This window comes from Acanthaster planci, linkage group LG06 (genome assembly GCF_054643075.1).
Source record: "Acanthaster planci isolate LZ-2023a linkage group LG06, COTS_SCS, whole genome shotgun sequence".
Lineage (NCBI taxonomy): Eukaryota > Metazoa > Echinodermata > Asteroidea > Valvatida > Acanthasteridae > Acanthaster > Acanthaster planci.
In genome coordinates this window covers 5,043,845-5,060,873 of record NC_141782.1, presented here as the reverse complement: position 1 = coordinate 5,060,873, position 17,029 = coordinate 5,043,845, and the positions used below count along the sequence as shown (strand labels likewise).

The following is a 17,029-nucleotide window of genomic DNA, read 5'->3' as shown; positions in this document are numbered from 1 at the left end:
ATCATCACACAGACATATTTCTGACTCATCAAAGATATCTCGGTTTTTCTTGGCACCATCATGACGCAGTTACACGTTACTATACTTTTACTGTTTTCCCCTTTGGTTTAAGTAGCGCTTGCCACTTGTTCACTAAGCTGACCAGGCCCATTACACACCACTGCCACCAAAATAGTATTATCGCATTCATGTACATTGATGACAGACTCATTGTCTCGCCCAACTTTCAGTCGGTTTCCCATAATGTCTCATTTGTTTGCTATCTGATAAATTCTTGGGCCTCGTCATCGATTCTGATGCATTCACTTTTCAGGTTCCTCTACACAAGATGCAAAAAATTCTCACCTTTATCTCGTCCCTACTCGAAAACCATCACTCCAACAGAAGCTTAACTGTACGTGACTTGGCTCGTTTCACTGGCCACATAATTTCTTCTTCTCTGGCACTTGGTCAAGTAGCTAGGTTCATGACTTGTTGCTCCTACCGGGCGTTAGAGGCTCCTGTCTCGTGGCATGATTCAATCATTCTTGGAGATGGATGAACATTTAATTCACCCCATCTTCCTAGGGAACAGATTCTGTGTTTTGTCAAACCCCATATTTTGCTTGTATAGCCGTTCGTTTTGATTTCTCTACAGGCCCTCGTTCATCCAACTTTAGTTTTTGTGTTTCCAAACTGGGCAATTGCCCGTGGTGCGTTCTTTCCGCTTGAATATTGATATTATTGTTTTTTTTGACAGTTTGTAGTCATGGCCATTTTCGGCTGATGCCAATTTGCTTGAATCAGTAACAGTAGAAGTATAGCACGTTTTAACGATGAAGCGACCCGATTAGTGGTCCACTCACTTGCTCAGTGTATTATGTCAACGACTTGTATTCGATAATCATGGTTCCTTGGTAATGTGTTTGACCTTTGCCCCTTTTTTGGCGTTCTCAGTGAGATAGGCAGCTCTTCCTACCACACGTGCTCGAAACTGCCTAATTTGTTCCTCTCTTATTTTCACATGATGGAGATATAGGAAAGAAAAGAATTTTCTTTCGGAAGAATGAAGAAAGAAAGGTATCATAAAGTGGCTGAATTTGAAGTGGTTTGGTGTAGACGAAGCAGTAGCAAGAAGTAGGGTTAAAGCTTGAGGTCCACTTGAGATTGGCATGGAAGTACAGGTGACCTATAAGTCAAATCAACACAAAGTGCAGATCATGGCCATATTTCGCCGTATTATGAAGCACTTATATGTAGGAATATCTTAATGTCTTGTAAATATCACTACCTGTCCCTCCTTTTTTGCTGGAGAAATGTGCATTGCTGGAATTAAACACATGCACCTCTTTAAAATTCTATTCTATTATCCCAAGTGTATTGTTTGAGATTTCGAGCATGCCTTGTTTGCATTTTTGGTATTAAGTGTATAGCGCTGGGTGAAAAATATGTCTGGTATGTCCAGCTATATGAAAGACACAGATTCGCAACCTGTATAGCTTTTATTTAGTCTGTTTCGATTTGCGTTTACAGAGAGAATGCTTGACAGCGATGATAACGATGTCCCATGGGCTTTTCTGATGAAGAAAGTGGTCGCTATGCCCAACCCAGTCACCATGCCCAATCCAGTTGCTACCCTGAACCCGGACGTCAACAAGGCTCAGTTCACTCAGACCATCACGTCCGATCAAGTCACCACGGCCAACCCCGATGTCACCACCACCCCGGCCCACCACACCCAACCCGGACGTCACTGCCACATGGGCCACTGTGCCCGACCTGAACTTCACCATCACCGAGCCTGATAAGGTCACCACGCCCGACACGGAAGTCACCGCAGCCCAGCCTATCCAGGTCACGATGCACGGTAGTAAGCAAGTAAACTCGCTAGACCCGGTCCCAGACATCATCAACACCAGTCAGCCCAGCCTGGTTTCTACTGCCCCCAAAGACAACTCGCTGCTTCTTGATTTTATCGTTGGCAGTGGTGAAAGCCACAACATTCTGAACCCAATCCTAGCACAGAATAACATTCTGTTGGAGTGGGTCAGTGAGATGACTGAGGAGGTAGTGAGCCTGCACTCCGAAGTTAGGGAACTTAAGGGTCATAAGAAACTCGCGAATGAAGCCACCCCAAAGAATGCTCATATCGTTCACTTAGAAGAGGGGAAGTTTCTCATCGGTTCTACTGACCACAATTTGATCATGAAAGGTCACGACTTCGACAATGCGTACAGAAAAATCATCAAATGCAAAAGACTTTGTAATCAAACTTGTAGGCAAGGTGTTTCCTGCAGGGGATCTGGCTAGATTGAATTTCCACAGAGGGAGTGTCTTCAATGGAAAGACTTGGGTGGAGAAAGAATGCGTGAGGAAAAAACGAACTTTAATGCAATAATGGCCCAAGCTGCCATAGAGTTCCCAAGAGAAATGAAAGACGAATCTGTAAAGAAACAAATAAGAGACAGTGTGAATGGAAAATGCAGAAAGGCAGCTTCCCTGATTAAACTTCAGTCTTAGATTAATTAAGAGGATAATGTTCCCTTACTGTTATGATAAAGATTTTAAATGTGAGTATTAAACATTTGCAAACATTCGAGCATGTCTCCTCATCACCTTCTTTCAGCAAATGCATTTTTCAATCTTAATGTGTAACTCAAACTTATTTTATTAAATTTTTATTTACAACACAAGAGCAATATTCCTTTAGTTCATAAAGAAACATTCAACCTTTAATAAATATTCCCATGATGTGTTTACTATCGATTTTCATGCTGTTGAGTTTATGCGTTGAAAACAATAAAATAAAGAATGACCTTCCATGTCTTATTTTCTTCTCGATATGACTTTTGGAGGGCATCAAACGTTGAAGAAAATAGCTGTTATAAAGAAATATAGACCTGCTAATGTACACAAAACAGCATAAATGAGGAGTGAACACAGAATTAATGAATCCAAGAAATTGTATGCTGAGAAAAATAACTCAATGCTTCATGCAAAATGTACAGTATCGTGTACAAGAAAACATATTTATCCAGTGGTAACCCACTCAATGCTATAAAAAACACCCTGGGTTCTCCATGGTAATACTGTTTCTAGGCAACACAGCATAGCTCTGGGACTGTGTTAGCTGAAGAATTACGATCAACGAAGCTGTCCAGCAAGTCCTCCAAGAACTACTGACAAACCCTAAATACTTCAAGATATTACATGTATTGTGTCTACCGGAACAATAGAGCTGTCAATCACTCCTCAGAAAATTTCCTTTTCTCCAGAGCTGGGGTGGATTTACCCGAGATTTTTTTTATTGGAACTCCCAGAGCCACTTCAAAATTAAAACAATTCTGTTCACAGTATTTTTCAAGTATTGGCACCTAAGTATTGTATTAAAAAACAGCTGAATATTTTTGTTTTATACACTCCTTCTATTATGTTGACTCAGAAAGATTTCCAAAGCGGTGAAAGGTTAATCAATAAAGTAAATGTCAATGTCGAGGAATAAATGGAGAGTACTGCAAAAACTAATTGATGGAATAGTTTTTACAATGTCAGTCGTTGCAATCTTTGTAGGTGGTTACAATCGAAGAACGCAACTTTGATTTCTGACATTCTGTAGGGATGTTTTTGGTGAATGCAATATAAAAGTGAAAAATTCAAGACAAATACACTCTCCCATGTGCGGAAACATAAAAAAAATCTGTTTCCACTGCCGGTTTCTTCAGTGGTTTGTTTGCCATTCTTGACATAGCGTTCTGCTTGCGGCGGTACGACTCAATTTAAATAACAATGGAGAATACAATGCCCTGATACAGTTTCCCCGGCTGTGGATTATTTATTCTGTTCCACCGCGGGTGAACAGCTTCCTGTACAGAACAGCAGAGACGCGGGTGCATGCGGGCGAACGCTAAAAACATTTTTGACACCTCGCCTTACTAAGGTGGGGCCTTGTATTTCTGGTTTTTCTATCAGTGCTGTCCTACGTAAGAAGCCATTTGACTGTAACATATCTCCTCAGACGAGAAGTGTAGGTGGAGTGTGACTTCAAGGATGCCACCTTGCTAGGGTCAGCACTCATTACACTCTTGAAGTAGTCCCACAAAATGGGCATAGCACTGATATTGTATGGCTAGCATGCACTGGACCTGGGCCATACCGGAGAGAGATAATTCTGAAATGGCAGACTGACAATGGACCCCAGTGAATGCCCAATGACACTGAGGAAGTAGCAGTATGTAAGAATGGCAACTGCTGGTACTCTGCACTTTCAGTTAGCTCCCCTTTGGGAGGATGAGTCCCTTTTCTCATATGGGGTCCTCAACAATGAGGTGGCTAACATCCTACGTGAGGATGGGGAGCGAATGACTGACTCTACTGTTATGTGTTCTTGTTTGCAGCTTAAAAGGGTCGCTCCCAGACACACAGAGAAATTAAGAACAAAATATGAAAAACTCAGGCGACGATCCCTACATTAATCAAAAGGAGGGCTATAGCCCGCTCAGCAATTGGACTGAGGAAACCCGCAGGGCATTGAACTTTGCAACCTGGTACCACATATAGAATGATAAAGATAATGTTAAAATCTCTCGTAAGTTCACACTTACAGGTGTCAAAGAACAGTAACTCACAGCTACACTGAAAAATTCTAGTGTGTACAATGCGTTTAAGTGAAAAATGGATACTCAAATTCAACAGTGCAAAGATGCATGGCCCCTGGGCCTGATACTAAGCAAAAGAATGGAAATTATGACTGCAAAGTACTAAAGTACTCTTACTACCATTCACAGTCTCCCCTTGTTTAAATCCAAAAGTAAAAATTGTCTTTTGTCCAATTACTCAAATTCTGAAAAATGTTAACATAAACATGTACATATGCGAACGATTTTTAGTATTCTTCCACCTGTTTGATTGAAGTCTGGTTCTGTCAATTGTTTTATTGTCTTGTTTAATGTTTCTTTAATGTGTTTAGTGCTTAATGTAACTATTTTTTTTCAGTTAAGGTTCAAAGTTAAATTTAAGTTACAATAGGGGGATCGCTACTCGACAAGCATTGCTTTTGGGGGATCTCCATCCACATCATTACGACTAACTCTGGAATATAATTATATATATTTGAAAATGTGTCGAGTGATGTGGGAAAAATAATAAAGAATGAATGAAAGTAAGTGAATAACAGTGTCCAACAATCATTGAAATATTTTTGCCCGGAATACTATCATTTTCGAGAAATATTTTTAAATACTTTTCCAATGATTGTCCAGATAATTTTTTTTTAAGTATCACAACTGTTAACGTGCAACGAAGAATGTGTTTAATGCATGCAGCTGTTGGAGCACTCTATAAATTAATAAGTAACAATAAAAGCGATAAATACACCTTCCTTTTGCCCAAACACATTATCATCTTAAAAAATAAACTGTAACTGATGGGATGAAGGAGAACCTGTTTTGGTTTGAAATTAAATTTTCTTCAAGAAAGAGGAGTTTATTGTGCAAAAATATCACTACCCCACTATAAACCATTTAGATAATAATACTCAATACTCTGCAACATGGCTGCTCCTTTCTGATTTGGGCTCCATGGTGAAGCCCGTTTTCTTGAAAAAATCTGCAATTTCAAGATATATTATATCCCATTTCCTTTCCCAATAACTTGTTTGCCCACAATGAAAGGGTTTTCAAGATATATTTTTTTGTGTTTGGGAGATGTTAATTTATATAAGGGCAAAACCTGTTGTATAAATGAAAGGGTTGTTACCATATTTGTTGATTTATAAAGTGTTTCTGGTGTGCACTGACAGTGTGTGGATACTTTTTGATGGATGTGCATGTGACATGAATGTGTGGTCATGCATGCACGTTGCCAGCCATGACTGCTCCCACTTACCAGCCCAGAATGACTGAGAGAAGCACTTTTGTGCAAAGTCACTTCAGCCATAATAAAAAACAATCAAACTACTTGTAGATTGTCTTTGATGCATGCTGATAGAATGGTTTAAAACAGTAGTTTCTACAACCTGGCAATTGTCGATGAAGTTGAAATATTGGACTTTTGGGTTATGTGGGGCTGATATCAATGTTTTTTGTGGAGTGAGGCATTTCAAATTGTTTCCCTGGGAATTATTTATGTGTTGTGGTGCAATTTGATATTGTAGAGCATAAAAAATTTTCCCAGTGTATAAATGACCTGCTGTGGACAAATATTTATCACCATGAGTAAAATACAAAAAGCCCCCAAAATACACAAATTTGCAGAGAAGCAGCAGATGAGGGAGCAGAGGATCTTAAGCCAAACAAACACTCCTTTGTTCAGTTAGCCCCCTGATGGGAGAGTAAAAAATCCATATATGGGACCCTCATTGATGAGGTGGCTAACACCTTATGAGAAATGGCATTATGAATAACCAATTTTAATGGTCCAATACACACCAGCATTACCTAACAAGAATAGAAAATACATATCCATTTGAAAAACAAAGGAGATTATGGATGAGGCACCACAATGCATTGTGGGAGATAGAAAGAGAGCTACAATAGATCAAACTTAGTGAATGGCCGACAGCGTTAGGGAATACAAGTAAGTAAGATGAAAACAGAAGACTTATCATACAAGCCTCTTCATTCAATTTCCACTCCACAAACACATATAAACAAATACATGTAACACATACAATAGACAGTAACAACAGGAAGTGGAAAGGTCTCGTAAAAAAAGCAAGGCTTGTTGAGTGCCGAACCCCTACTGGGCTCCTGCAGTATCAACTGCAGGAGCCCAGTAGGGGATCGGCTGAGAGTCATGTAACATCGGCGCATCGGAAAAGTGCCCAACTCTCCCTTTGAACCGTCCGAATTTGGGCTAGTGGTAATTATTAACCAGCCCACCAGCCTTCTAGTTTCTATGAAACCCATTTTTTTAACTGTTAATCTATTTTGCTCCCCCTTCATCAAATTGTTTTTGTGGTTTGTATATTTGTAAATAAATTAGTTTCCATTGAATTTTGAAGTTAAATTATCTGTTTGGGTGTACTGTGCAATTTACCGTGCACACATTGGGTGTCAGAGGGTAGGGGGGACCCGGGCTTGTGACAAAGACAATATTAAAATTTCAAGGAATTCTACTCCTCAGTTTATGTCAAGAGTCAAAGCAAATGGCCAAATCAAAGCTGGCTATGATGGAGGTCGGACAGTACCACTGCACTCATGGATTCAATGCTAAGATTGGCTCCCAACCAAATGATTGTTGTTCTTCCAATTTAGCAGCATGAACCAGTGTAAGAGCATTGCATGAGTGTCCCATGGGAGTGTGCGCTAATTCAAGTCCCACTGAAAAGTCATAAGAAGAAACAATGTTTAAAGTGTATTGTCCACTAATTTATGTGAAGAACAGCATAAAAACTTCAGCAATAGTGCTACAGTATATACAAGTGATAAGCATTTCTGTAATACTAGACTGAGAATTAAAATGATCTGTTTTTGTTTTTTTCAGTCCATGCTTTGTATTGGGACAAATATAAAAAACATTTGATTGACACTCCACAAATCAGATGACAGGGATTAACCCAGGTGTAATGAGAGTGACAAACCTTACCAATATACTTGAATATAATGCTGGCAGCTTGTCTAACAGTAGATGCTGGGTGCATGAGATAGAGACTGAAGGTCCAGAAGTATCTTGGCCAATTTGGTAGAAGCACTTCAGACTGGACATGCTGCATGCAACATAAGAGGTTAATCAAACAAGGTACATCTTTGAGAATAACCACCACCATTATGCAAATGTAAATTATTGGGTGCACTTTGACTGGGATTCTACAAATCACATAATGACAACCAAAGTTTTTTTTTCAGATAAGCATGAGAAAGTCTCACCAGTTAGTGTCCACACAAGTTTTTAACCAGTTCCAACAGAAGGCAGTGTAAATATGACTAGTGGGTTGCATGATAGTGAACACTGGTCACTGAATGCAGAAGCCTAATTCATTTGAATTGGTATTATATGGATTAAATCATTTTAATTTCAACTTTAAACAAATATTTATCCTGACGATGCAGTTCCACCTTAAAGTGGTAAAAGCCTATTAAACAACATATACACACACACATTGTTCTGTAGTTATGGGTACACATGATATTTTACTTATTTTGTGGGGGACAAAAATGTTATGGGAGAGAGAACGTCCCCATAACTCTGTCCTAATTTGCCTAATAAAAGTAACAGTCTCCTTAATAACCCGCTGAAGACCCACCCACACACCCAAGTGTGTATTTGCCTGCAACTCAGGACCCCCTATTGTTCCTCTTTTGTTTGTAATTTACTTTTTTAGAAGACCACCCATATGTTTTGTACACAGTTGTCAATCGGGGACCCTCTGTCAATCAGGGATCTTATTGTCCTCTATTGTTCAGGGTCCCCAATTGAATGCAGAAACAAACTCACACACTTGAAGGGGGGTTACACTTTTGTTTGTGTGGCGGTGGTGTTACAAGATCGGCTGATTTAGGGGTCTAAAATTAACTACAGTCTTAATTCCACTGATTTACTCTGTATTTAAGAGAACTGCTTTGAGAAAAACCAAGAAAAACACAGTGGCCTATTGGATAGTCAAATTGAAAATATTTCAATTTATTTCGCAGAGAATCTATGAACTACAGGGTGTTCTGAGTGAGCAAACATACTCGCGGAGTGTGTCTGCAGATGAACAGGCATGACAGGTGTTGCTGCCGTTTAAAAGGAGCATTTTTCCATGACAGAGTAGTTAGTAAATTACCTTTGAACGTTATGCTTCTTTGACAATGTAACACTGTGGATTCATGGGAAAAACTTCACTGAGCAATAAAGTTTCTGCAGTTGACAAGCGTCCATGACATGACAAGTTCAATATCCTATACATGTGCCCATGCAATTATGCTTCATGAAAACACTTTCACGTCAGTTCACATCAATGGAAGTCTGAATCCATTCTCAGTTTACTAACTAATAATTATGAGCACAGAGGAAACTAGATCTTGAAAACAAAGAAGATCAAAGTCTTGAAATTGTAGTTTTGGTTGACGAAAATCCTCTCGCTATGCAATGAGCTCAAAACGACTGCCGTGTTATGGTTTGGACCATACCATTATGCTTCAAGGTTGATAGTGGGATCGCGAAATTTTGCTCTTACAAAAATCCCTGTCATAGATCTAAACTGATCCAATGTCTTATTTACTTTATATCTCACACTTATGTCCTCTTGTTTCAGTTTTCAATGCATTTTGTGAATTTCAACCAGCATACTTTTGTGGCTTTTAGTGTTACCCGTTTATAAAAACATCTGTACAGACCATACACTGAAGTCAGTGGCCGTCAACATGTGTAATTTTAAACAAAAGGAATATTTAAACAATGGTCTGCCCACCATTGTTAAAAAGGAACAATATTTCTATTTTCTCAAAAACTACATCATTCTGGGTAGAAATGATTTACAGATTAACTGAGGCTGTTATTTACTTTCTTTGAAATAAGATATTCAAGGATATTTGGCAGTCCCATTTTTGTAATTTTACCAATGATGTAACCTAACTTTAAGGAAATGGCACAAACAGTATGTCCTTTTGGCTTTGTAAACAGGGCATTAAGATTGCCAACATTTCCCAAGAGGAGGAAAGCCTGCTCCCTCTCCTCCCCCACTGGATACTCCACTGAACATATCTCACATCCTACGCCAGCGAAAACTCACATAGCTGTTTCAGCACCTGGTGGCTGTGATGGAAGAGCTGTTTGAAAAAAAATGAACTGTAGCAATCACAAAATAGTAGTTCTTCACTGTTGCTGTGGTTATAGGAAAGTTGTCTTCTGCTCTCTCGTCTGGTCCAGGTACATGGCCTTAATATCATCAATACTTATAAGCCTCCATCAGTTGCTCTAAACCATGCGATCTGCTACAGCCCTACATGTTTGAGACTCACACGATTGTTAACACCCAGACTGGGGCTCCAACTACTCAGCTGCTTTGGAGAACTACATGCATTAAGCAACTGGGCCTTCAGCTAGATTTAAACTTCCTCTTTGATACACATGAACCAACTACTTTCTGCTCCAGTCAGTGGAATACCACTACCAACCCAGATTTAGCATGGAGGAAGAGTACCTCTGTTGACAATCCTGACATGACCAGTCCTAAACCCTTCCCACACAGCCATCACAGACCCATCGTTATCAAAGGCACAGCCATTCTTTTCCCGTAGAGAAATCAAACGTCCGCAAAGCAAACTGGGCTGGCTACAGGAAAATGATAGAAGACCTTACAAACCCCCTCCCTTGTACGCCAACAACTTTGAAGTAGCCTACCTCACAGAAGCTATATGTGCTGCCTTTAAGACCTTCATTCAACATGGATGCCACAGGGCCTACATACTGGGTTGGGAAAAAGAGAGTGTGAAAGGTTGTTAAATGCCTTCAAACATGGTTCCTAGGGAGAGGAGGCCTATATCTTAGCTTCTAAGCTCCAGTCTCTTTTGGATACTAAATGCATATACCCAGCAAGAAATGAGACCGAGGGGTACCCCCAACATGTCCAATCCCTATACACATTCCAGACTATTGTTACTTAACACATCCCCCCCAAGATGTCTGAAAGGAATTCCCCAGATTCCTGTGAGACAATGACCAACACAAAGCAGGGGGGGTTCTCTCCGTCTCATACCTTGCTGCATATGTAAATGCAAGATAGGATGGAGATGGAGAGAAGCAGTTGACTGTAATGACTTCATTTGCTCAAGTCAGAAAGCCATAGAGAATAAAACTTTAGCCACAATCATTATCTTGCACAAGAGTTCTCCACCTCTGCCCTTAACACCCTAAACCAGGGAAGACATCTGGTCCAAATAACATCCGCGCTGAGCAGCTGACCCAGGCAAGCCCCCCTTCCCCAACTCTTGACTGGCTTGGGGCATTTGGGGAGAATTCCAACAGGCAGAACTCAGGGGTTGAAGCCCTAGGTAAGGTATCTAAAGGCCTTTTCACACTATGAATGTCCGATCCGTGTCAAAATCTACACAGTTCCAATCCGGTTCAATTCCGCTCCGTTTTCACACGGCACTGGCATTTTTGCTACACATGTAATGTTTGGACCTATGTATTGCGCCACACTCGCGTGTCCGACACGGGTCAAATTGCTTATTTTGAGAAACACCTTGCTGTTTCTTGTCGTGCCATCAAGCTGGGTTTGGATGGAGCTGTCAGCCCAGATTGCAACAAAGCCTTCACCACCTCCTCTTTCGATGTTGGCCTTTTTTTCAGATTGAGAGCCTTTATCTGACATTTCAGATGTTTTTTGTAAGAGCAAAATCAAAGTCAGTAGGATTGTGAAGAATGCGCGCGAAATCAGGGCATTCTTGGGTTTGTCCAAGTCAGTGAAAATCATTATGGTAATGGCGATAAAACCCATAGCAAAGACCACATTCCCTTGGTCAGTTAATAAATGGCTGCACCATCCGCGAAGGAACCATGCAATCATGTACCATTGCCGTGGGTTAAAGTCCTCAATTTCTCAGTTTGTACCACTGTGTTGAAGGCTCCCACTTGTTCTTCATACAAATGTCATGATTCGGTCCCCATTGCCTACAAGATCTGATTGAAATACCTGTAAACACAATCAAATTTTAAAAAGTTACAAGCATTCACCCTTGTCATCATTTTGCAACCAGACACCAATCTGTACGATGTACATGTTGTCACATGTTACTCAACAGCTTGTGATTGGCCCATTAAAATAAATCATTAATATTCTTGGAAAACTTGTTTTGTGTGACTGGCTTAAGAAGCTATTAATAATCATATCCAGCACACTCAAAAGTCCTGAGGCTCCTCATAAACATCCAAAACTGGACAAAAAAATTAAGACATTAAATCCTCCCCAAAAGAAGTGTGGGATGAGTTAACTAGAGAATGCCTAGGCAAACACTCCTAAATATGCAAATTTCCCTCAGTGCCTTTTGCCATTTGCTAAAAACTTGATCAACTCTTGTGCGCCCTTAAATACCATATGTTTGTCTGTTTTTGAAAGTGTTTGAGAGTCTGAGCCAGCATGGGGAGGGCAGATGGGCGCACACTGTTTGGGTAGGTATTCTCTAGTTGAGTCATCCAACACTTCTGTGGGGAAAGAGTCCATTGTGTTTAACCAACCCAAACAGTCCTAAATATGCGGCGTAGCATTAATCCTAAAGGGGTTGGTGAGGATGCGCCGGATAAATCGTAAGTGCACAAGAGAGGATGAACATACGAGTGATCATTGAGGTAACAGCAGTCAGTCCTGGCGAAGAACCCCTTGCCTTCAATACTGCTGATGTGAAGATTGTCTTTCCATGAGCACAGTCCATTTGCAAGATGCCATTCAGGCAGCATAAGGTAACAGTAATGGGTGATTTCATCTAGCTGCTTTGCTTATGTCCGAAATGGCAACACCCCCAAAAGTAGGTTCAGGAGGTAAATACCACTCTGGCATGAGCTCAGATAAGCCAGAGACTTTGATCGTCAAACAAGGTCAGTCAATTCAACGGTTGAAACAGTCCATTGGATGCTGGCCAATGGGTTTGACTGATATCACAAATAGTTGTGATGTCTTCTCCCTAGTTCTCTTGGTTTGTGCCAAGTACCATTTGAGAGTCTGAACTGGGCACCATAGTTTATCATCAGTTGTCCCTGACTGTGATGCGATGTTGAGAATGAAGATGTCTAGTGGTTGGAATGGTGAAGTCTGGTTCTTTGTGAGGAAACCCAAAGCTGGAATGGAGTTCCTAGCAGATGTGGCCTCAGCAATGGATAGCATAGGACGTTCACTGCAGCTTCCAGGACAGGTGTAGTAAAGATGTATCACGGAGTGGCTCGAAAGGAGGGCCAGTAAGAAGTTGGAGGACACAAGTTAGGTCCAAGGATGGGATGAGGTGTTGTGTAGGAAGGCGTTCAATGAACATCCCAAGAAGGAGGTGTTTTATAGCATTATCTGAGACAGACAAGCCGTCAATGAAGCTGTTGTGTAAAGGCAGAGATTGCAAAGTGGTCGTTGCAAACTGTAGCTACTTGGACGCAGGAGTAGAAAAGATGCATGAAAAAATTGGCTATGGTGCTTACAAGCACTTCAATTGGAGCTCTTGCCTGGTCATCACACTAAGATGTAAATGCTGTATTCTGCTGTTGTAAACTGTACAGGTGGAAAGGCGTCATACTCTTGTCAGGGCCAGCATGTCACATGTAGATCCATTGGCCCGGGGCACAGGACATACAACTTCCATTGCTGTAGGATGTACCGCCTGTCTGGCAGTATTATCAGTGACTCCACCTGTAGTCTGGTCAGGTAAGGAAACTGTGGTTGGCGTGGCCAACGCGGAGCGATGAGAAGTACATGACAGTCTTCTTGCTCAATTTTGGATGGGACCCTGGGAATTCCTCCCCACATTTAGTGTGGGTTGGGTCTACTAGAAAATACCTACCCAAACAGTCACTACATTTGGAAATTTCCCAGGCGCCTATTATTGTTCGCTGAAAGGATTTGATCGTGTGTAGTTCACCCTGACCTCCCACAGTGCAACGCGGCTTTGCCCCCATGATTGTCCTTCTTTTTGAAAGCAAAATCAAAGAGTCGGAGCAAAAGTGGACGGGAGAGGACTGTTTGGGTAGGTATTCTCTAGTAGACCCAACCCACACTAAATGTGGGGGAGGAGTCTACTGCGCTCAACCTACCCAAACAGTCACTACATATGCAGAGTGGCACCGATCTAGGAGGGTTGGCTACGACATGAAATAATAGTCATGAACACAAAAAATATCCACACATACTTAAAGGTAGTACCAAATTTATGCATTGGGAGGTAAATAAAGACCGAACTCACCAGAGAGGTACAGTACATTGCAATTGAAAGTTAACACATTTTTCTCTTCTCAGGGAATTCCTTTTCATTTCACAAATTGTGAAAAAGTGTGCCAAAAGTGGGAAAATATTTTCACACTTTTTCACACAAGTGGGACAAAATTTTCACAGAATTTTCCCACAAGTGGGGAATGATTTTCACAGATTTTCCCACAAGTGAGAAAAGATTTTCGCCCTTTTTCTCACAAGTGGGAAAAGATTTTCACAGATTTTCTCTGGTAGTGGGGAAATAATTTTGCAAGCTTTCTTCCTTTAAAACAATTTTGCAAGCTTTCTTCATTTGGTAGTATTTGTGCATGTACATGTAGACATCAGGAAGTTTTCGTTCTCTGTGGTTTCAAACATGCAAATCTCTGAATATGGAAAGTGGAGGAAAATCAGTCTGAGAGACAATGTTCTTAATTCTCAGGAATATTCAGATTACTTGAGGAAGACAGCATTAAAATTTCAACGCAGTATGTTTCTCAGTTTTGAGCAAAATACAATGCGACAGGAGAAATCAAAGCTGGCTATGCTGGAGGTCGGAGACAAGCACTAAACACCGAACAGCTGAATTACAGTAGATTGCCGTTATAGCGCTCTCTAACATGTCTTATATTATAAGTTATAAGCGTTTAAAACTTAAATTAACCCACTTGGATGGATGCTCAACATGTGCACCGCATATGTGCACATGTACATGAACATGTATCCACATGTTGTCATGTATGTAAATTACGTTTGCATGTATCGGCAAATGTATGTACCGTGATTTCGGAATAAATGCCTTGTATCCGGTTATCTTGACGTTTTTGTGACGCTGATCAAAAAAAAATTACCAAATCTCTTCAAAAACCGCCACAGGACCTTGTGCATGCCGCACTGCATACCGAAGCACACACTGCATCTGCACCTAACGCGACATCCTGACTGCTACTGCATGCCCATTCATGGATAGTCCAATCACTGACTTTTTCCAACAACTATGTGACCACAGAAAGTAACATGTCATCAGAAACCCCAGTGAAAACTGACCCGATATGTCACACCGAACACAATTGGCGAAAAGACGAGATTTGCTACATGAAAATACACGTACAATTTAAGCAGTTATTTTATTCGTTGATTGTGAGAAACCTTTCGGTAACAAAATACTGCATGTAGTATTTCATTCATGATTTTTTGTGTGCCAAATTACACCACGAAAATAAATAAAAAGTGGGCAAATAATCCATGTCGCCACAGCCGAGCAAGTTAAGTTTATTGTAATATACGCATTTTCCGTGCTTCTTGACTTCATAACTTGAGGATTCCCGTTTATAATAATCACTCAACATCCAGACAACTTTTTAAACATTTATTCTCCGACATTGACGAGTGTTTATCTATGATAATCCAAGAAAACAACTGCACCACGCAAACGCGGGTCGCCATAGTAAGCACATCCCCGTAATCGCTCTGCATGGACATGACGGCTTGGCTGAGGAAATCGCTACTAGACTACAACAGCACACTCCACGTGGTAAGTTGGCCCGACCGGCCCCAAGTGCAGGGCAGCCTGCATAATGGACTCTTCACTGCATAATAGTCGTGTGCGTGTGGCAAGCGTTGGGCATTTTCGCTGCACAATGCTTCTCGTTTTCGCTAGCTTACGCATGATTTTCGGAACCTTTCGCAACGCTTTTGCAAAATATTTACACTGTTTTTGCACACAGTTTTTTTCTCAATGTTTTCACAAATGTTTCATGCTGTGTTCACAAAAGATTTGCACCATTTTTGCACGATTTTCGCACTGTTTTGCACGTCGTTCGACCCTTTCGCATCCGATTCTCTGCGGATTTGCTACGAATTCACAGGGGGGAAAAGTTGTAGTCAAAATGTAAAAAGGGGAATATGAATTCCTTTCGCTTTTTTCCCATTCCTTTTCGCAGTGTTAACTTTCAAATGCAACGTACTGTATCTTCAGGTAGACTGTCCCCTTGTTCGGTCTGAAGATAATTCCTTTGACCTCTGCACTGCTGACAGTAGGACCGCCTTGCTAAGTGCTGAGTTGCTCTGCAAGACATCCCTTAGACAGCAGGAGGTGAATGTAGAGGGAGTTTTCCAGCGCGCAGCCTTACAGATGTCTGCAATGGAAATCCCAGAGCAGTAAGACCAAGAAGTAGATACAGCTCTAACATCATGGGCTTTGATAAACTGCTGACTCTGGTTATCGAAGTGTGTTGGCCAGTCTGGATTGGCAAATTTAATAGCTGAGACTATCCAGTGGGCTATGGTGTCTCTCACTGCTGGTCGTGTGGATTGGTAGAAGTAATAAAAAGTTGGGAAACTGTACCTCTCAGATTCTTGGTTTTGGATAGATGAGACTTCAGTGTACAAATCAGGCACCAGAGCTTTTCTGCATAATCTCCTGTATGCGAAGCAATAGTCGGAACAAAAATGTCCTGTGGATCAAAGGAAGGAGACTGGTTTTTGGTTAAGAAGCCAATAGATGGAATAAGGCATAAACCGTGTGACTCCCAACGTAGGTGTCCCTCAGCAATTGAAAGGGCTTGCAGTTCGGAGCCCCGTCTGGAAGTGGTCACGGCTAGAAGAAAGGCAAACTTAACACTGGCATGAAGTAAGGTGGCATTACTTAAAGGTTCAAAGGGGGCACCTGTAAGCAGCCTTAGAACTTTGCTTAAATCCCATGACAAGACTAAAGTGTTTCACAAGTGGGCACTCAATAAACATACCATGCAGGAGATGATGAAGGGCAGTGTTATTGGATATAGTGGAGCCGTCTATGAAACCAGAATGTATAGCGGCTAAGGCCGATCCATAATTGCGGATCGTGGAGACTTGTACGCCCAAATTGAAAAGGTACATGAAAAATTCCATGACAGCATTTAAAGGAGCGTCGGTTGGAGCCACAGCATGTTCGTCACCACGTAGTGAAATGTTGTATACGCCTGTCGTACACCTTGCGGGTTGAAGAGCGTCGTCCTTGTGCGGCCAAGGCCGCAGCATTGCAGGAAAGTCCCACCAAGCGGAAGCATTGTTGGACAGTGTCCAGCCTGTTAAGTGAAGACTTTCCGGTGCTGGATGAAGAAGTCCTGACTTCGGCTGTCAAAGGATGTCTGGTCTTGCCAGAAGGATGAAGGGCCAGCGAACCAGGAGCCTGGTCAGCCT

The 17,029-nt window shown here is 41.3% G+C and overlaps 1 protein-coding gene across 8 annotated transcripts in view; it reads right to left on the bottom strand.

The window, feature by feature from the left end:
- LOC110989242 (uncharacterized) overlaps positions 1 to 17,029 on the bottom strand; it is a 515,163-nt gene that overhangs the window by 261,275 nt on the left and 236,859 nt on the right. For 7 of the 8 annotated variants that reach the window (XR_015425756.1, XM_087138535.1, XM_087138534.1 and 4 more), the window contains 2 exons: positions 10,303 to 10,368; positions 7,564 to 7,684 (listed from right to left, as the gene is read on the bottom strand). Coding sequence is in view for 7 of the 8 variants with exons in the window: in XM_087138535.1 (XP_086994661.1) it covers positions 7,564 to 7,684; positions 10,303 to 10,368 (187 nt within the window). In the remaining variant the exon portion in view is untranslated. The remainder of the gene's footprint in view (positions 1 to 7,563; positions 7,685 to 10,302; positions 10,369 to 17,029) is intronic. The other variant, XM_087138533.1, reaches the window with a different exon arrangement.